The following is a 20,655-nucleotide window of genomic DNA, read 5'->3' as shown; positions in this document are numbered from 1 at the left end:
AAATAAAATTGCTTCACGTTTATACTGAAGTACAGTACTTAAGTAAGTGTAGCCTTGAGTGCATTTAGGGCTTCTTGTAGCAGAAGAAGTTCCTTCTCAGCTGGCAGTTTCTCATGCTGAAGGATGCAGTACCGTTCTTCTCAAGGACGCCACAAAAGCTGTGAGATGGGCAGCTTGGAATATTTTCATATTGCATCTGCTCTCCACTCACCCACAACCACTTACCAGCCAGGTTACACAGGCCTGTCCACACCTGCCAACATTAAACAGAGAGGTCCACATACAAAAACTTGTAACAAATAAAGAGTTTCTCAATACAAATACAACGTAGGAAACTGGCCAACCTCATCAGTGGTAGCCTCTTGTGCTCTCTCTCGTGCATAAGTATGTTCAAATGGAGAGATCAGCGTGACCAGGTCGTAGCGGTGGTTCCAGTCTGAAAAGGTTGGATTATTTGTGTTGACTCTATCCAGAGACCTGCAGTGATCCAATGCCTCCTCCCACGTCTTATTCTCCTTCACCAGAACCAAAGGGTCAGTATGGTAAATGGCCTGTATTTATATAGCGCTTTACTAGTCCCTAAGGACCCCAAAGCGCTTTACATATCCAGTCATCCACCCATTCACACACACATTCACACACTGGTGATGGCAAGCTACATTGTAGCCACACCCACCCTGGGGCGCACTGACAGAGGCGAGGCTGCCGGACACTGGCGCCACCGGGCCCTCTGACCACCACCAGTAGGCAACGGGTGAAGTGTCTTGCCCAAGGACACAACGACCGAGACTGTCCAAGCCGGGGCTCGAACCGGCAACCTTCCGATTACAAGGCGAACGCCCAACTCTTGAGCCACAACCGCCTAACTACTTTTCAACAGGAAGCAAAGCAGCAACATTCAAATGCTTTATGATAAATCAAATGTGTCGCACACGTTTACTCCATTTCTTTTTATTGCCTTCAGTTCCCACTTTCTGCAAGTTCTCACCACTTGCAAGCAGCAAACTATCAAAGTGGATGTTTTTTGTGTTTACGTTTATGTGTCCAGGCATGCTATGTATGAACTTGTGTGTTTATGTGTGGCTGATTGGGACCTGATGTATGTAAAAACAAAGAATTACGTGATTAAAAAAACCAAAAAAACAATTTTACCTGATTTTTTTTCTGAGGACATTCGTTTTAAATTTCCATAGAACAGTGGCAGAATAATGTCCTCGTAATATCAGGCCCTTGTAGAGCAAAATTTAGTATTTTGGTCTAGAATGAGGCATGCTGTATAAAGCACTTTGAGTAGAAAAGCACTAGATAAGAACCAGTCCATTTACCGTTATAAATACAGCCTTTTTGTGTTGTTATTTGTCTTGTAATATTCGAAACTACCAGACTGCGGCTGCACACAGCAGACAAGAAGAAACGGTTAACCGTTCCACACAGCTGAGACACTATTACGCACAACATTTTAACACAGCAATACAAACAGGCCTAACTGGGCACAGCTAACTACAGTCTATTACATTTTGCATATTTCAGATAGATAGATAGATAACTCTTTATTGTCATTGCACAGTCATACATAGTACAATAGTTCAATGAGATTGGAAAACTGTCCTATGTCGGCACTACATGTAACACAACACGACATGATATGACACATCACAACGCAACACAAACAACACAACACAGTATATTAACTTAGTAATAAAAAGAAGAAGAATAAGTGTATTGCACACTGTCATTATTGCACATTAATTATTATTGCACCTTGTTATAAATATAAATATTATTATTGTTATTGTTTTAAACATTGTTACTCCCCCCCCCCCAAAAAAAAGTCCAGGGAGGTAGCCAGTCAGGTCAGCTATTTGCATTGATCAGGGCTGTTGCCCTGTTGTAAAAGCTGTCCTTGAGTCTGTTTGTTCAGGACCTCAGCAGCCTGAACCTCCTGCCCGACGGCAGCAGCTTAAACACCCGGTGTCCTGGGTGTGTGCAGTCCCGTAGGATGCTGCGTGCCCTCTTGAGACAGCGAGTGCTGTACAGGTCCTTCAGGGAGGGAAGAGGATGTCCAATGATTTTTTGGGCCATATTGATGACCCTCTGGAGTGCCTTTCTGTATGCTGTGGTGCAGCTGGAGAACCACACACCGATATAATATGTCAGCACACTTTCAATGGAGCAGCGGTAGAAGACGGTCAGCAGCTCCTTCTTCAGCTCCATTTTTCTGAGGATTCTCAGAAAGTGCAGACGCTGTTGGGCCTTCTTTAAAACCGCAGAGGTGTCTCCATTGGAGGTCTGTGTCTATGTGCACACCCAGAAACTTGAAACTGGAGACCCTTTCCGCGCACTCCCCGTTGATGCTGACAGGCTGCAGCTCAGACTTCCTCCTTCTGAAGTCAGCTACTAGTTCTTTTGTCTTGGTGGTATTTCACCTGACTCAAAAGGCAGATTTGCAAAACATGCAACGTAGCCAATTGCCCTTCTGCAGAAAGGGCAGTAGTGTTAATACTGCTTAATTCAATGCAACCCTACAGGGACAATTCTAAGAGTTTCCAGGGGGATCAAACCTTTTAATGTGCTGTTCCTCTGTTGTGCTCCGTTTTTAAGCTGGTAGTTAAATAAATATTTAAATAGAAAATAATGTTTTCATATTACTGCCATGGCTTATGATAGGTAATGGGGTTAGGTCATTTTGAAAAAACTGACTGGGTGCTGTGATGCTTGTCTGGAAGTATTAACTTTTTGTTATCGTTTTTTGGCCATAAAAACTGAAAAAGCATTAAATATGTAGTCTTTAAAAACTGGAATTAGAAGAAATGCAAATGTGTTACACCATAATTTGGAGAGTTTTTGTATTCATATATCAAATAAACAACAATTTTTATTCTATGAATAAAACCTGTGTGAACTTCATCTCACATAAAATTATATTACTTAGTGGAGAATAAATTTGTCTATAGTATCGGGTGTTATTTTGGGGTTTAATGAATATTATGAGTTCTATTGGTCGTTGTGGATCGTTTATGGTTGTTTGTTGATGTGATATGCCCCCGGTCCCTCGTCTTCCTGTGTACGCATTTGAGTGTGTGTGCTGTGGTGTGTTAGTTTTGCTGCCACACCAGGCCTGGAGAGTCTCCCGTCTTTGAGCCAGCCACACCTGGGATTAATCACTCAACTGTTGCCGATCTGAATAATCAAGAAGCCCTACATAAGAGAGTAGTGGCGCGATATTGTTAAACTAGGAACACAGTTAGTGCTCATGCTTGTGTTACTGCGTTCTCAGTTATTCTCCTGTTTGAATGGTGAAGGCATATTTGTCGGCTGGTGGATGGGAATGTAGCATAGCATAGCATAGCATCTTTATTTATAACGCACTTTACATCCAACAATGTTGACCAAAGTGCTACAAATATAAAACAGAGAGGAAACAGTTTAAATTACATATAAAATATCTTAAAATTAAAAATAATATAATTAATAAGAAACGTATTAAGAGACATCAACAAGTCCTGCTGTGCTAAAAGCCAAGGTAAATAAATATGTTTTAAGACGTGATTTAAAAACAGATAAGGAAGGTGCCTGTCTAACATGTAAAGGCAACTCATTCCACAGTTTTGGTGCTGCCACAGCAAACGCCCGATCCCCTCTGAGCTCACGATTAGTCCTGGGCACGCTCAGGAGGAGCTGGTCTGCCGACCTGAGGGACCGGGAAGGTATGTATGGATGAAGAAGCTCAGAGAGGTACACAGGGGCAGCATTGGACAAACATTTAAAAACAAATAAAAGCAGCTTAAAATGGATCCTAAAATGCACGGGCAGCCAATGAAGTGAATATAAAACTGGGGTGATATGCTCGTATCTACGAGTGCCAGTTAAAAGGCGTGCAGCAGCATTCTGGACTAACTGCAGTCGAAAAACAGAAGATCGACTCACCCCAAAATAAAGAGAATTACAGTAATCCAGCCGAACGGTTACAAAAGCGTGGATTACTGTTTCAAATTGCTGTCTCGTAAGAAAGTGCTTAATTTTTGCCAGTTGCCTCAGATGAAAGAAACTAGACCTTACAACCAACCCGATCTGGCTTTCAAGCTTAAGCTCAGGATCCATTTTAAAACCCAGATTAACAATCTCTGGTTTACAGAATGATTTCAGGGATTGCAAATCAACACACGGAACAGCAGTGGAGGCAGGTCTGAACACCATTACTTCAGTTTTAGAATCATTAAAACAAAGAAAGTTTAGCGCCAACCACGACTTGATGTCCTCCAGACATGTTTGTAAACGATTTACAGACGACCCATCTTTCTTTTTAAGAGGAACATAAATCTGGCAGTCATCTGCATAATAGTGAAACGAGAGTCTGTGCTTTCTAAAAATTGAGCCCAATGGAAGTAAATAAAGTGAAAACAGGATAGGGCCCAGAATGGAACCCTGTGGTACTCCATGAGACAACGGAGCACGGGAGGACTCACAATTTCCTAAGCGAACTGAAAAGGTTCGGTTTGTTAAGTAAGACCTGAACCATTTCAGAACCTGCTATACCGACACACTGCTCCAAATGCGAGATTAAAATTTCATGGTCTACAGTGTCAAATGCAGCAGTTAAATCGAGTAAAATAAGAATGACACTTTCACCAGAATCACATGATAAAAATATATCATTAAAAATTCTTAAAAGTGCTGATTCAGTGTTATGCATTGCTTTAAAACCAGATTGAAAAATCTCCTGAACATTTTGTGCATTCAAGTATGTGATCAATTGGTCATATACAATTTTTCCAAGACTTTAGATAAAAAAGGGCAGCTTAGATATTGGTCTAAAATGTACTCACTGTTGCGTCTCTTGTTTCCAGGAGGATTGCAGAAACATGTGGAGGACACCGAGGAGGACAAACACAAACACAGGCGCAGGAAGAACACACACACTGTGATCGTTGGCACTGCTTTCTGCTCTCTTCACTGTAAATAAACGCACCATCTTCATCTAGAAGTCCTGCATTTGGGTTCTCTTTCAACCAACCCTGACAGATATTGTGTTACACAGTTAAACCCAGTTCATCTACAGGACGATGCTGTAGTGTGTTTTTTGATATGTCATATACACAAATTTAAAGTGTTTGACATTAACATAATGTTTTACTGTGTTTTTTATACCCCAGCTTCAGTAATATATTTTGACAAATACACTAATGAGGAGTTATATCTGTTTACCATCTACACTGCTGTGTATCTGGAACAGTCCACTTGTTAAAAATGATTTATTAATGTTTTAAGAATCGTATAATTAGCGGTATCAAAGGAATTCTTGGTTTTAATGACCTGATTATTTACCATCCCTGGTACAGATGGAAAGGTTAGTTTATACAGGTTAAGATGAAAATACTAACAAACACATCAAATTTTACTTTGTATTACTAGCTGTAGAAGACATCTTGGAATGACTGATAATAAGCTGTTCTTCACATTTTGTAACTCACAAAAAATACAAAAGTGTAGCAAAATGTCATAATGTTATTGGGATTACATGGACTTCCTCTGGACTGGATTAATGATTGAGTTAATTAGTTGCACTGGTAAGTAGACTTTATTACCATCACACAACACTACAGTGTCTATTTCCCTTATTTATTGTTAAAGCATCCTGAGCCACCAGGAAAATGGAAAGTTAAATAAAATTAGAGTTTGGTTCACAAGAAACATACTCTTATTATCTGCCCAACTTTAATTTTAATGCAGTTAACATCATTATGTGTGTAAAGTGTAATCAACGTGTTAGCAGTGTTGAGTGGACTATTTCTACTTTCTGTGCTTTGAGGCACTTCTGAAGCTCCACAGCCGAAAGTTACGTCTTTGTTTTAAGATTTAATTGGCTGTGGTTTGATCTTAATGGCCCTGGGCAAATATCTGCTTACAATTAAATCTGCAGTGTTTTAAAAAGTTTGTCTATTGTTAAAATGATTTATGAGTGCTTTATAAAATCTGCACTTTGAAACAAATTGCTTTGTTTCTAAATTTTATAATCTGAATGCTTAGCAGCCTCTGTCTAGAGGGAAATGAGAGGATTTACAGAGCATGATAAAAAGCCCAAGGAAATTACAGCAAAGCCATTCATTATATTTTAGTCGTGATTTCTAGCTGTAGAAAGTATGTAGGAATCATATAGTATTTTGGATTGATTGATAACCAGATGTTCCTCCCAAATGTTCCTCACAGCATTATTGGGATTGTAAGAAACTGACTGAGCTAATGAATCATTTCTGAATGAGCATTAAGTGGATTTTGTTTAGTCACAGAAAGCTAGGCTGGGTGTTTCCTGTTTTTGTGATAAGCTAGGCTAACTAGCTGCTGTCCATAAATGTGACATATAATATTATAAATGTGCTTCCTCAAAAGAACAAAAGAATATTAGCAAAATTTTAATTAATTGTATATTTAATAATCTAGGAAGATTTTGAACAAAAATGTAATTACCCAGCAGCTTATGCTTCTTCCTGCTCCTTTTTGAACATGGACGTTATTTGGAGTTGTGGTTGCTCGTTTTCCTTTTGTTTGCTTTGTTCATTTGTCTCTTTTAATTCTATTTTTTTTATACTTTTTCAACATGTTCAAAATAAAGATGCAATCAATCAATCAATTACCCAGCAGTCTGAAAACAAGTTTACATGTGCAGCATCAGTCACAGTATTATTACACAGTATGCTAATGTTTTTCAAACGTTAGAGCGATATTATCTCATTCTTGTAAAAGGCATTACCTCAACATGCAGACCAGGGTTCAAACGCACACACACATAGACACACACACCTTATCGCTGGTACAACCAGGAGAGACAAACAGATCAATAAGCGCTACCTGCACCAGTCAAGAACTCACAATTACCGTCGGTGCCTGAGGAGAAGATGACATTTGAAAAGATTTCTCAAGATTTCAGCACAGATGGCCATTCAGTCTCTCACCGTCAAAGATTTCGACAAGGTACAGCTCACTTTACAATCAAATTCCGAGCAGTTTCTTTTCTGCTTTTTTTTATACCACCGCTTTACTCCCTCCTTGTGAAATCTGACCTCGTGGAGCTTTCACTCATTTACTCATTTTGGTTTCAGATACATGTAAAACATTTGTAATAAGTGTGTTACATTGTTTAAAACTACACCACATAGCAGATTGCTCTGTCACCTATTAGGAAAGTCCCCATTATAAATTTATTTGATTTACTGAAGACAAAATATTTTATTAGGATTTTTAACTGAGAGGAACATTTTCAAGGTCTGTTTGCAGATGGAAGCAGACCTGCGTTTCCACACCACCGACTGGTTATACTGAGTCTGAGCCTGCTGAATGCTGTTCTGCTGATAGCTGCTGTTGTCACTGGGATCTATTGTAAGTATGAGAGTCAATAAGAAACTCCTTAATCTGAAGTATAATCCTTGTTCTGTATGATATTAATCGCACAAAGTAGTAGAACCAAGTACGAACGATGGTATGAAACTGCAGAAATTCATATAATTTACTTTTACATATATGAATATCTGATTGATTAGAGTTTATTTCTAGACCAGAGTTTCTTAATGTTTTCAGTGTGCCAAATGACACAGAGCCACACTCAAGAATAATACTGTATTTGTAATGTTTCATTTTGGACACATTACAAGCACAGCATTTGCAGTTTATGTTGGTATATGCCATTTTCACTATCATGAAACAGGTATGTGTTGCTTTGCAGTTGCTTTGGTCGCTACATGGTTGCAAGTTTTGCTAGTAGTATGCATGGAAGATGCTAACTTGTCTGCTAACCCTCACTAATTACTTACCGAGCAGTATTAAACTGTGAAAAGTGCAACTAAATGAAAATCGTTTGCCTTCAAATCAAAACTTCTGCCTGGAGAAATGTGTTAGTTGCCGCACAACTTTTACTTTGAAAGCAAATGTCGTCTGTTTCTGCGTTTTGGCACACTGCACCTAGAAGAGTAAATGGTTACTGTTTGTGTGTACAATAGTGTCTTTCATACAAATTAGAGGTAATCAAAGCAATCTGCTGGCAAGGTTTTTCACTCAGCCATAGTCAACAACCTGAGCTCAATTCCAGTCACTGGACCTTTCGGTGAATGTAGTTCTTTGTATAGTTATTTGTATATATTAGCTGGTATCTGTGTCTGTGACAAGCACTCATACTGTCTATAGATGCAATACGCTAACAAATCTACTTTGAAACAAATATGTGGAGCCAACATGACATCTGGAAAACTGAAGATCACAAACCAATGGCTGACATCACTGTGATTAGAGCAATCTTTTATATTGACCCTCTTTTCCTTTCTTATCTTTCAGGTGTCAAAGCCAAAGACTTTCAGGTTTCAGATTCATCTGTTTCACCCTTGTTGATTGAAATGAACCATCTCCGCAACCACAGTGGTATCGTCAAAGAGAGGCTGGAGGCCCAGGCAAAACTGGTGAAAGAGCGCACCAACCACGTGCAGCTAAAGCTCCAGGTGAAGCAGTTGAAGGTCGAAAATGATTTGCTTCAGCGACAAATTGAGACACTAAATGCAGCGAAATCAAATCTCCAGACAAATAAAACTCTCTTAGGTAAGTTCAGCCTCCAACCCGTCTTTGTGAACATGCAGCATGCTGTGAATCTGCACGGCTTATTGTGAGATAGTAAATGGTTGTTCGATCTCTCTTGGAACAGAGGAAACCTGCGGCAGATGCCCAACAGGATGGCTCCTTCTTAAAACATCCTGTTATTATTTTTCTCACCATGAAATAAACTCCAGAAAGAACTGGACGGAGAGCAGACAATACTGCATTAATCAGGGCGGTGACTTGCTTGTCATCAATAACTTGGAGGAGCAGGTTGGTCAGAAACGAAGTCTTTTCTGCTTAAATAGTTTATTTTGTAGGCCTCTGTGTCTGGTTTTAAAATGCCAAGAAATTCGAGCCCACCATGTGTGAGAAAGTTATCTTCTGTTAATGATTAAGATTCATTTCAATTTCATAATCTTGGTGCATAAAAAAGTAAAGTCACAATAATATACGTTTAATTTTGGCAATTACTCATTAACTTGTACGTTATTAAGAGCTTTACACTCAAAAACTTTACCATCTCTGCTCGTGTGTGGGTCTGTGTGGGTGGGATTTAATTAGACTGAACTTACTTTAAACTGGCAAAGTAAGAAAAATAGTACTCGTCTAACTTCTTAGAGCAAATATGTGACATCTTGATAAAGGCTAACCACGGGGAGCAAATGTTTTATATTCATGATAGCATTGCTCAGCTATGCCTAAACGAAAGGGCTTTTAAATTCTGTTTGATCACACCATACTTATTAGTCATCATTTAAAAATCAAATTGAATGTCTGCTTTCTCATAGCTCCTCATAACCGACAACTTTCAAAAAGTGAGCAGCTCTGGCGTATGGTGGCAGAATGGATACTGGGTCGGCCTCACTGATGTGGTGACAGAGGGAACGTGGGTCTGGGTTAACAATGTGACCGAGGTGGATTCAATGTAAGCGACTCGTGAAGCGCTATGATTCATTACTGACAAATGTACTGAAAACAAGTTCCTCTCTAAGCGATTGTGCTTTACTCAAGGTACTGGAGAAGTGGGCAGCCCGACAGCTCTGCTGAGGAGAAGAAGAACTGTGCTGCTTTTCTTTTCTTTACCGATAATGTGAAGACATGGTACAATGTAGAATGTAGCAGCAAACAGCTGAACTGGATCTGCGAGATGGAGCCAAAGCAAACCACAAGGGGACCTCAATGATGATGTTTCAAAATAATAATAGCAATAATGTCATAAAATCTCTCAAATAAATTAGCTGTAACTTGACATGTGAAAAATCGTGTTATACACTACTGTAAGTGACACGTTTTCGGTTTTTTTGTTTTTAAAGTATTTTGACAAAACTCAGCATATTCAGTTGTATATGGGGGAAAAATGTCTGCAGTATCTGGTCTGTAATGATTTTAAGATGTTTAATGCTTAACTTGATAAAATAAAAATTCATCCTTAAAGAATATTTCTGATCCTAATCTTGTTTAGATGATCTGAAAACTCTGCTGTTCCTTTACCTCCTGTAAATGGTTAACAAGTAAACTTGATTTTCTGTTTGCAATGTTACACACACACACATGCGCAAACACCCGCAGGGCAATGTCCTAACAAATACTCTCTCTTTCTCGGGTGATCTTGCTGCACTCTTCTCATCTCGTCGATTAAAATGGAGGACAACGGAAATAATGCTGGCTTTTTTGAGAGTACTTATAACAAACTGACTTATCCTGAGGACATTAGTGAAGATGACCAATCTTTCAACTTGAACCAGGAGAGGCAACAAGGTAAATGACAAGAAGATGAATGATGATTAAGGAAATATGTTTAATGTTTCTTCTCTGCCAGAAACTAGCTTTGCTCTTCACAGCACTTTTTATAACTTGTGATTACACATCCACATTTTCGCCCACCACTTGGGTGTTATTTTGATGTTGCTGTATTGTGCATGGCTCTGATATTTATCCACCACTTATCTGTGTAGTGTCCCTGTCCACAATGGGGCCTGGATCCTGTTTAAATCGTTACAAAGTGCTTGCAGTGAGCCTGGCAGTGCTCGCTGCCTTTCTGCTGGCAGTTGATATTGGCCTGGGAGTCTATTGTAAGTGATTACTGCAAGCTGCAGTTTTTGTTATATTGAGAAATTTTTTAAATCTTAAAAAAAAGGTTCAACAGGAGGGAAAATAATCATCTCTTGTGGGAAAATCGAGGTCAACAAAAAGGGATTTGATTTATTCTCACCTGACTCTTTTTATCTAGTTTTAACTCCCTGGTTTGGTTTTCCACCCTGTAGCTTCACTGCTTATTCACCTGTGTTTGTGTCCTCAATAGGCCGCTAATTTTACTGAAAAGTCTCCAATAAATACTGTTTCACTACCTGCCTGCCACTAAAGAGTAGCTAAAGTTAGCAGGTGAATACAGAAGAAACATTAGCATCTATGAAACCGGATGTTATCCCCTCAAATTCATGGAAACCAAAATAATAAAGCCCAGTCTTTTTTTCATAAACTGTATAAGGTTGTTTTGTGTCAGCTTTCTAAAACGTTTGTTTCTGCTGCCCCCAAGTGATCAAAAAAGAACAAAACAGAAAATGCAGGTTTAATTACTAACATTACAAATGTACCTTAAATAACGGTCACTAAAGTAGCATCAGGGAAATTCAGAGTTTGTATTCCCTTAGAAAAACATATTAGTTGACGCATTTTTTTCACCTGGTTGCAAACACAGAAAACTTTCTATACATGATTTAAGCTACAAAATATGAGGAGCGCTTGATTATTTGATTAATAAATATGTTAATTTATAAAAATGGTTATATGCTTTTGCATCAGTGACTATTATATCAGGTTTTGCCCACTTTATTGGCTAATATTAGATTACTACAGATCACTCATGCCAAATGCCAGACTAATTTGAGTTTTAATTTAATTGCAGTATTTCTGTTACATAATTTATCCATATAAGAGGACCAACAAGCTGATGACTCAGTTGTAAATACCTGTTACTTCTTTGTTTAGAAAGGGTCACCAGAGCAGGTGGATCAGCAAACGTGGCATATTTAACCAGGATTTTTGTTTCCAATCTTGAACTGGGATCTTTTAGTTGTTAGGCAAATGTATTAACAACTATACTAAAGAGCTATATGTTATTTAATTATGGGACAATTTAAAAAAAGGAAAATGTGTAAACTGTCTTAGCTGTGACCTAAAAACTGCCTGTGTTCTAGATAATAAATAAATATTTTTAAGTGAGGTTTGTCTGCTACTGCTCTTTTGTTATTTCCGTTAGAGTTCTTTCTTCAGCTGTACCAACACCGTAAAAATTGTACAGTTTTTAAAGTCTTCCTTTTCTCTACTTTCAGACTACAGACTTACTTATGGGAACCATTTAGTAACAGACATCAGCACTGAGATTGCCAAATTGCAGGCTACTTACAACGCTGCACTCCAAAGCAAGACTGAAGCCAAACAGGAGGTGGCGAAAGAGATCAAGTCACAGCAAATTACCAAGTGGGAGCTTGATCATCTGAACAGAAGGAAAAAAGATACCGAAAAACTAATAGACAGAACTGAAACGGAAATAGCGATGTTGGAATCCCACATGCCAATGCTCAGTGAGAGGCTTTTTCTTTATTTATTATGTTAATAAATGCTCTATAATTGTTATGTCATTCCTTTTTTTTTGGTTTTTGTCGACAGAAGAGGGCTGCAGACAGTGTTTGCCAGGCTGGACTGTCATTAATTCCATGTGTTACTTCTTCGCTTTATCTGAGGAACTCTCACGGAGATCGTGGATGGATGCCAGACATTTCTGCAAGAGGCAAGGAAGCGACTTATTGGTCATCAACAGCAGAGAGGAACATGTAAGACTCAACATTTAAACAACACAATGAAACTTACTGACAAACTTACAAGTTCCACTTCTCATGAACAGCACTAGCATATATGAATGTTTGTGTGTGTTTTCACGTACATGTGTATTTCCTATATTGTCAGATGGCCCTTGCTGAAATTGTAAAAATGTCTCGAGACCCCTCGAGATCGCTTGCCCACAGTGGATTCTGGATTGGACTGAGAGATGCAGATGTGGAAGGAAGTTGGACATGGTTGGATGGGACAAGGGTGGAAGAGGGGTATAAATTCTCCTAAAAATCTTAATCCATAATGACAAAGTGAAAGAAGTTTTCTTGCTATTTTTTTTTTCCAAATCAACATTTACATAAGTACTCACAGCCTTTGCCATAGCACTCAAAATTGAGCTCAGATGCATCGTGTTTCCACTGATCACTTGTCAGAGGTTTCTATTAGTTTTTGATTGGAGTTCATTGTGGTAAGGATTGTATCAATGCACAGATCTGGGAAAGGGTACAGAAACATTTCTGCACCCCTGAAAGTCCCGATAATGGCTCCATCATCAGTAGATGTAAGAAGTTTGAAATCACCGGGAATTTTCCTGGAGCTGGACGCCCAGCCAGTCTGAGCAATCAGGGTGTAAGTGCCTTAGTCAGCGAGAACTCGATGGTCACTCTAATAGAACGACTCTCAAAGTTGTTCAGGTCATGTGCAAAATGCTCTGGACTGATGAAACAAAGATTGAACTCTTTGGGCTGAATGCCAAGGATCAGCACCTAGCTAATTCTATTCCTACAGTGAAACATGGTGGTAGCAGCATCATGCTGTGGGGATGTTTTTCAGCAGCAGGAACTACTCAAGACTACTCATGGTCGAGTTGATGATAACTTGCTCCAGAGCACTATGGACCTGGGACTGGGGTGAGGGTCCATCTTCCAACAGGACAACAACCCTAAAGGTGGCAAAAGGTGCTTCAACAAAGTATTGAGTACTGAGCAAGGGCTCCGAATACTTATGTACATGTTGTATTTTTGTTTTTTGCTTTTAATGTGTTTGCAAGAATTTCAAGCAAATCTTTCTGACTTTGTAATTATAGGCTGTTGTGTAAAACTTTGAAGTGAAAAATGAATCAAATCCAGTTTGGAATAAAGTAATGTAATGTGACAAAATGTGGAACAAGACAAGCGATATAAATTCTTTCTGAATGCCCTGTAACCATTATCCACTTGTGATAACGTAATTTAAGTATATGTCAGTTTATTAATTTAAGTATATGGTAATTTCCCATATATCTCTGTCAGAGCACACAAAAAAACTAAGCAAAGTTACCCATCTCTTGTTTCAGGTACTGGGATAATGGAGAGCCTAACAACCAAAACAATGAAGACTGTGCTGCTATGTATCCCAGAGAAAACCCCTTTCATTCATGGAACGATGCTCCATGCCACTGGAACCTGAAATGGATTTGTGAGAGGACACCAAGACCTTTTAGCTCTAGCTTAAATGTTTAAACAGAGAGTCAAGTCTGGCTTTAAGGCATGGACGTGTCTTCTGAACTTTTTTTTTTCTTTATTGTCATGTCTTTTGCAAGAGACTACAAAATGTCCAAGAAGATTAAAATAAGAAAAATACATCTGAGTTATAAAGGCATCTACAAAATGTATGCAAATTCTGTAACTGTTACAAATAAAACCTTTACCTTTACTATGTACACATATTTTACCACTGTACAGATTTGTACACTAACATGCCAGTGTTTCAGGAAAACCTTTACATGCCCTCTATAGGTCATGTTAGTTAGAGCCCAAACATTTACCATTTAATGGGCTATGACTGAAACACTTGACCTAGACATTTTAGACCTAGCGTTGCATCAACTACAGCCTTTTGAAACTCTACTGAAATAGAGTTTTACAGAGAACAGTGAAAAAATCAAAGAAACCAATGAGCTTATTCTGTACACAACAATAAGTCTACAACAGCTCAAGCTGGAATCAAATAAGGACAATCACATCACTTTTCAACACTGAAGTGTAGAATTACAGTTAACAATTAACACTTCAAAGGGTCACCACTCATTTTGCTAAAGAGCTTCAATTGTAGATGTATCTAATAAACTGGCAGTTAATAAATAAACACAAGCCAAAACTAATCCCACTTTGTCCATTTCCAAGACTAACCTACCAAATTATGACTTTTTTAAAGACTGGGTTAAAAGAAAACCCGGTCGTTTGCAGTGCTGTGGTCCCTCACAGCACTGCAAAGTGCTGTCGAAGTTGCTTGAGAAGCTGCTGAGTGTCGACGTGTTCTGGGAAAGCGTCCTCAGATTTTTGGGCTGCACTGTAGCTGCTCTGAAGGTCCCCAAGCTGGACACAGGCAAGAAGATGTAAAGATCACACTTTGTCACTTTTAATTGCACTGCATGATTTGGTTGGACCTTGATAGCGATAAATTACCTTTTCAGAGAGAATGGAGAGATTGAAGTGTGGCTCGTACATATGGGGGGCCAGTGATGCAGCAGTCTGAAGGAAGCCTTTAGACTGGATTAAAGGCAGGGAAACAATTAACATCTGTCATGAAAATGTATATGAAAATGCAGTGTTTACAGATTTAAAGTTTTATTTTCTTTAATTGGAGCAATCCTTACATCACGTTGCCATCATCATTATCACTATGAAAAAAGCTGGAAAACCCTGAAAATTTAACCTTTTAAATCATGTTGGCAGCAGAAGTGTTAAGCAGGTGGATTGCTCATGCTCCTCCTGCTACTGGAAAAATAAAATCCCATATATCTCATGACGCTTTGTCTCATATCAAGCTATTATTGCTAAATTGCTTTATTGCCTAGCTCTTTGTTGGAGTAACAGGGGCTTACTGAATATTGGATTTATATTACGCAAGTATAATTTGAGAGATATCTTTTGATAATATGAGCTGGATTACAGTTTATATGACGCTAATAACTACATTTTAGTGATTTTCTTATAATGGGCTGTGTTATATCACATTAGAGGTCGAAAGGATCACCATTATGATTTCATTACTCATATTTTAGCAGCTTAACAAAGACAATGATTCAAAGCTATGTCTTTACCTGTTCAATGTGACCTTTTCGCAGCTCCAGCACAGCCAGGTTGTTATAAGCTTCAGCATGGTCATTATTAAATGCCAAAGTCAGTTTAAAGCACTGATAGGCCAGAGTCAAGTCCCCTATTCCCTGTAAACACAGAGCATATTCTAAATTATACAATGTAAGGTTGTCATTTCAATTAACTAAGTGTCAAATTATGTTAACTGTGAACCATATATGGAAGTGAAACATATTAAGTAATTTTCTGTTAACTCACAACAGCCACGTGTCCTATGTTGTACCAGACATCAGCCTGCTCTTCATCATTGGCCACCAGGGCCAGAGCCCTCTCAAACGAGGACAGAGTCATATCGTACTGCTGGGCGTAGAAACAGCACAGGCCCAGGTTGTTGTACAGTTGGCAATTATACACTCCCATCTGGAGCAGCCGTCTAGCAATGGGTGAAACATATTAAATCACAGATGGTAAATAAAATCTCATCAGATAAATTGTAACAACACATTACACAAATTGTACAGAAAGTTTGTCTGACCTATAGAAGCGCAGAGCAATCTCAGGCTGATCTGTATAGAAGTGATTGCTGCCTATGCAGGCTATGGCCTCCACGTGAGTGTTGTCCTGCTTCAGGACGTCTTTATAGTACTCTGTCGCTGATGAAATGTTGTTCATCTCCTGTCAAAATACCATTTTAGAGACAATTAATGAATGGACGGATGGATGGATATCTTTAATGATTCATGCAACTGTTAAGGTTATACTCCATGCAGCTATGGTGGAAAGTTTACATTAGTCCAGTGGTTCCCAAATAGCTTGGAGGCAAGTCGTTAAGATTTTGTGTCAACCAAACACTATTAGTGTAACTGAAAGCCCTTTTGTCTTTAACCTCAGCAATTCAAGTACTAAGGTTAATATTGCAAAGAAGCTGGGAGTGAAGCTGTTGTTAAAGCTGGCTTCCTTTAACTATGACTGCTTGCATTTCTCCACTTCAGTGACTTTGAAAATGTTACTCATTCCTTAATTTCGTCCAGACTTGACCATTAACAGTCTGCTTTCAGGTGTCAGCCTGTCACTGCTTGGCCAACTAAAGCTGGCCAGCTCTTAACTGGCAAGTGTAAGCAAGACCACACATCACTCATATTAGCTTCCTTTATTGGTTGTCAGTAAGTTTTAATTTTTTTTTCTTTGATTTTAAGTGATTGCAGGGGTTGGCACCTCCTTAGCTCTCTCATTGAGCAGGTCTGCTGAGCAGAGGCTTTTGACTGTCCTGTGGTCCAGATTAAAACAAAGAGGAAATCAGAAACTTAAATGTACCTTCTCCTACATTGTGGAGCAAACTGCCTATTTACATCAGGGGCATTAGACATTTTTGAAAACGGTCTTTGGTTATTACACCAGACTAAGTCCTGATTACTTTGAATTGTGCTTTTACTGTTTTTGTTTTTTCATTTTGTTTTTTGTTTGTTTTGATTGGGGCTGCGGCTGCAGTAATGCGGACGCTGCACCGGTCCGTCGTGGTGAAGAGGGAGCTGAGTGTAAAAGCGAAGCTCTCAATTTACCGGTCGATCTACGTCCCTACCCTCACCTATGGCCACGAGCTGTGGGTAGTGACCGAAAGAACGAGATCGCAGATACAAGCGGCAGAAATGAGCTTCCTCCAAAGGGTGGCTGGCCTTTCCTTTAGAGATAGGGGGAGAAGTTCGGCCATCCGGGAGGGGCTCAGAGTAGAGCAGCTGCTGCTCCACATCGAAAGGAGCCAGCTGAGGTGGTTCGGGCATCTGACAAGGATGCCCCCTGGGCGCCTCCTGGGCGAGGTGTTCCAGGCATGTCCCACCGGGAGGAGGCCCCGGGGCAGACCCAGGACACGCTGGAGAGATTATATATCTCGGCTGGCCTGGGAACGCCTTGGTATTCCCCCGGATAAGCTGGAGGAGGTGGCTGGGGAGAGGGAGGTCTGGGCCTCTTTGCTTAGGCTGCTGCCCCCGCGACCCGGCCCCGGACAAAGCGGATGAAGATGGATGGATGGATGGCATTTTGTTTTCTTTATTTAAGCAGTTTTATTGTCTTATTATTTTATGACATTTATTCTTTTAGCTGTTAAGCACTTTGGGATACATCATAAAAACATTCCACTTGACTTAACGGCACAAAAAACAACAAATTTAATTTAATTTTAATATACCAGAACACATCAGCGTCCCTGACTGAGGAGGATCAAATTTGTGATGATGTAAAACTGAACAATTTCTTCTGAAAGGAAAACCACACAAAACCATCTAAAAGGAAAATAACTGTGAAGAAACTACATCTTTTGGATCCAGCTGAGAGTGCCAAACAAGCTAAAGAGCCACTCTGAAACCCGAAAACACTTCTAAGAGACACTCTGTCTACTGGAAAAGAGCTTTTGAAATGAACCACAGGCAGCTAGAACTTGTCTGAATTGTGTTAAAGTGCCTGATAAGGAGTGGTTATGTGATATTCGACAATGCAATTAAATAAAAAACTGACTATATTCGAGATGATGATGGCATACTGTACCTCATGGATACGAGCTATTCCTGTTAGAAGGGTAACCTCTCCAGGGAAGTGATCCAGGCCTTGCTTGAAAAGACTGAGAGCCGTTATTGGCTGATCCATACGCTGATAAACCTAAAGGAAAATGAAAACAAGAATAGTGATTTCAAGAAAAACATTGCTTTAGAGAGAGAACCTTAAAATGTACAAACCCTTGGCAATAATCACTACCTTTGCGAGATAGAGATACGTATCTACCATCTCTTGGTGGTTGAGAGCTGATCGAAACTGTTTTTCTGCTTCTCTATATAAACCAAGCCTAAGAGGAGAGAAACAGACATTACATAATTTCATATACATAAATGTTAATTTAATCAAACATTGCAGTTGAATAATATGAAGGATGGTGTGTTACTTGCCTGTAGTAGCATTTTCCCAGCTGAACTTTCCACCACCAGTCTTTGAACTGTGCATGTTCAGTAGCTTGAGCAGCTAAATCCAAAGCCTGTACAAGGAATATAATATTTCTTTACATACAGTCCTGTCATCTAATGTGTGGTAGTTTTCTTTACACTGCAGATTTGTGTATCGCTTACATTTTTCACATCATTTTCATGATGGAAGATGTACTCAAATAATGTCTGTGGAGAAAGAAGATTGCTTCACATGCAGGAAAAACACAATAGAAAACAACTGATAAATGTCTGGAAGTCACAGTTTGAGTCTTACCCTGGATAAATTGGGTTTTTGGGAATACTTGGCCAGATTTAGTCTAGACAAGTTTATAAATGGTCCTTCGGGATTTGTTAGCATTGAAGCCTAGAAAAACAATAAAAGAAATAGGTCATGCTAAGAATTTCAGGCTTTCAGTGTAACATAATAAATAATAAAATGACTGTTGCTATCAGTCTTACATTAATATATTGTCTGCTGCATAAATTAACTTGAGAAAATGCAATAGAAACAGGCATGTGTCAAACATGGCCTTTAGTAGGAATACTCACTGTCCCCAGACGAATGAATCTACCAGAAGAAGCGGTGACAGGACGAGCTGTGCTTGCAGTACGTGGGGTTTTGATGGCCTGCTCCATTGTCCCAGGGCGCCCGGACTGTGTGCTGGGTCTCACAAATCCTGTTATAGGGCGTCCTGATTGTGTCATGGGCCTAGATTTCAGGAAATAAAATATATCTGATTAGAGATTAATCACGAAAGCTTCATCAGTTTGGTTTTTTGTTTTCGTTGTCTTGAAAAACCTACCTGACAGCTGGTGTGGGACCTCCACCATGACATGTTCCAGGAAGTCTTAGTGATGTACCAGGTCCTTGCAGAGATCAAGTGTTATAAAAAAAATATACTAATTAAGAAAATGTTCAAATTATTAATTTAATGAATTGTGGAATTTGGAGCAAATGCTTAAACTTACGTGCAACTTGAGCAATAGAGCTTTCATCCAGCATCATCTCAGCAATCCCCTCCTGGTCAACCTCGATTTCATCTATGTAAACCATCTCTGTAAGAGCACGGGTTTTCAAGCTCCATGCAGCCTATGACGCAAGTACGCGCGCGCGCACACACACACACACACACAAGCAAGTTTTAGTCATGTGAAATATTTCACATTTATGTAGAAGAAGGCATAAAACAGTCTGGAGCTACAACACAAATTATCCATAAAAAAGAACAAAATGAGATGGAAAACAGAGACATGTGCAGTCATGGTTACCTCTGAGATTAGCAAAGATGAGTCCTTAAGATAGAGTGCAGACAGTTAGCGAGAGAGTAAAGAGATTTAAGAAAAATGTGAATAAATGGGAAGGAAGCAGAACGAACATAAGACACGATAGAAATGAGACTTGAAAAGAAAAGTAGCGTATAGCAACAGCTACTAAGTTTATAATAAACTGAATAAGTATGATGAAATGCTACGTTAGTGAGATATAAACAACACAGACTCGATTAATCGGGATTATGCAGCAGGTTGTCCAGCTGTCCATCGTTAGCAAGCTAGGCTAACCCTGCTAACTTCACCACAGTACCTGGTCGTATGGGTTGTCTTGTAATATTTTCGTACAAATATCAGAACATTGTTGGAGTTTCCGCCTCCTGAAATAGCTCCACGCCAGAAACAATGGGTCCATCGTCACTTCCATTGCTTTTGCTAATCAGGGAGAAATAGCGTAGATCTAAAAGTCAGTTAGCAAGCTGCTAAGAGAAGCTGACTTGAAGGCGAGACCGAGGCTTCCTCTGTCGCTCGGCAACAGCCTAGGAGGGCGGTCCTTCACTGCCGCAATTTCCTCAAAAGAACTGAATAAAATAAAAGAAAGTTAAATTAAATTAAATTCATGGGACATCACTGTTCTTTTTAAAATTAATGCATTAATTCAAATTTGATTTACAAGAAATATAGATCAAATAAAATAAATAAAAATATAAATCTGTGGAAGCAGTTAATTTAGGTGAGTAAAGAACTTTCTTACTCATAACTCTTATATAAGTCATGAAACACGCCACACTTAAATAAACACTTTGAATACTTGAATGGACTAAGTAATACATAATTTTAAAACAATTAAAATTTCAATTACCTGCTTTTGGTATTTTTTTAATTATATGGTTGAAAAGAACACATTAAAAGCACAAATGCTGACATTA

At 39.1% G+C, this 20,655-nt stretch overlaps 3 protein-coding genes across 4 annotated transcripts; 2 read left to right on the top strand and 1 right to left on the bottom strand.

Moving 5' to 3' along the window:
* Positions 1-6,811: 6,811 nt before the first annotated feature.
* On the top strand, positions 6,812-10,016 carry LOC101465121 (C-type lectin domain family 10 member A-like). Its single transcript, XM_004540673.4, has 6 exons — positions 6,812-6,969; positions 7,261-7,374; positions 8,323-8,580; positions 8,684-8,847; positions 9,366-9,502; positions 9,589-10,016. The coding sequence occupies exons 1-6, from the start codon at positions 6,894-6,896 to the stop codon at positions 9,758-9,760; spliced, it is 921 nt and encodes a 306-aa protein (XP_004540730.3). The 5' UTR covers positions 6,812-6,893; the 3' UTR covers positions 9,761-10,016.
* Positions 10,017-10,128: 112 nt separating this feature from the next.
* Positions 10,129-14,110, top strand: LOC101463972 (uncharacterized). The gene is made up of 6 exons (XM_004540668.5): positions 10,129-10,335; positions 10,533-10,649; positions 11,910-12,161; positions 12,247-12,410; positions 12,544-12,680; positions 13,745-14,110. Exons 1-6 carry the CDS (start codon positions 10,218-10,220, stop codon positions 13,908-13,910), a joined length of 954 nt encoding a protein of 317 aa, XP_004540725.2. The 5' UTR covers positions 10,129-10,217; the 3' UTR covers positions 13,911-14,110.
* ttc8 (tetratricopeptide repeat domain 8) lies at positions 13,949-20,277 on the bottom strand. Of its 2 annotated transcripts, XM_004540671.4 has the most exons (15): positions 20,040-20,277; positions 19,727-19,750; positions 19,427-19,547; positions 19,261-19,324; positions 19,007-19,166; positions 18,732-18,821; positions 18,599-18,643; positions 18,422-18,507; positions 18,234-18,321; positions 18,027-18,137; positions 16,024-16,163; positions 15,747-15,921; positions 15,494-15,616; positions 14,856-14,939; positions 13,949-14,765 (listed from the first exon to the last, which is right to left on the bottom strand). In XM_004540671.4, the coding sequence occupies exons 1-15, from the start codon at positions 20,151-20,153 to the stop codon at positions 14,649-14,651; spliced, it is 1,542 nt and encodes a 513-aa protein (XP_004540728.1). In that variant the 5' UTR covers positions 20,154-20,277; the 3' UTR covers positions 13,949-14,648. The 2 variants fall into 2 exon arrangements, with proteins under 2 accessions (XP_004540728.1, XP_004540729.1); XM_004540672.4 differs by lacking the exon at positions 19,727-19,750.
* Between the last annotated feature and the right edge of the window lie 378 nt (positions 20,278-20,655).

Source organism: Maylandia zebra, linkage group LG19 (genome assembly GCF_041146795.1).
Source record: "Maylandia zebra isolate NMK-2024a linkage group LG19, Mzebra_GT3a, whole genome shotgun sequence".
Classification (NCBI taxonomy): domain Eukaryota; kingdom Metazoa; phylum Chordata; class Actinopteri; order Cichliformes; family Cichlidae; genus Maylandia; species Maylandia zebra.
This window is presented reverse-complemented; position numbering and strand designations above follow the sequence as displayed.

Excerpts from the sequence above, each read along its gene's own strand:
- LOC101465121 (XM_004540673.4), top strand. The coding sequence starts at position 6,894 with ATGACATTTGAAAAGATTTCTCAAGATTTCAGCACAGATGGCCATTCA. Across the intron at positions 8,581-8,683 it reads GACAAATAAAACTCTCTTAG|AGGAAACCTGCGGCAGATGC; the intron begins GTAAGTTCAGCC and ends CTCTTGGAACAG. Across the intron at positions 9,503-9,588 it reads GTGACCGAGGTGGATTCAAT|GTACTGGAGAAGTGGGCAGC; the intron begins GTAAGCGACTCG and ends GCTTTACTCAAG.
- LOC101463972 (XM_004540668.5), top strand. The coding sequence starts at position 10,218 with ATGGAGGACAACGGAAATAATGCTGGCTTTTTTGAGAGTACTTATAAC. Across the intron at positions 12,162-12,246 it reads ATCCCACATGCCAATGCTCA|AAGAGGGCTGCAGACAGTGT; the intron begins GTGAGAGGCTTT and ends TTTTGTCGACAG. Across the intron at positions 12,411-12,543 it reads TCAACAGCAGAGAGGAACAT|ATGGCCCTTGCTGAAATTGT; the intron begins GTAAGACTCAAC and ends CTATATTGTCAG.
- ttc8 (XM_004540671.4), bottom strand. The coding sequence starts at position 20,153 with ATGGAAGTGACGATGGACCCATTGTTTCTGGCGTGGAGCTATTTCAGG. Across the intron at positions 14,940-15,493 it reads GAAAAGGTCACATTGAACAG|TCTAAAGGCTTCCTTCAGAC; the intron begins GTAAAGACATAG and ends CCTTTAATCCAG. Across the intron at positions 14,766-14,855 it reads TCTCCATTCTCTCTGAAAAG|CTTGGGGACCTTCAGAGCAG; the intron begins GTAATTTATCGC and ends GCCTGTGTCCAG.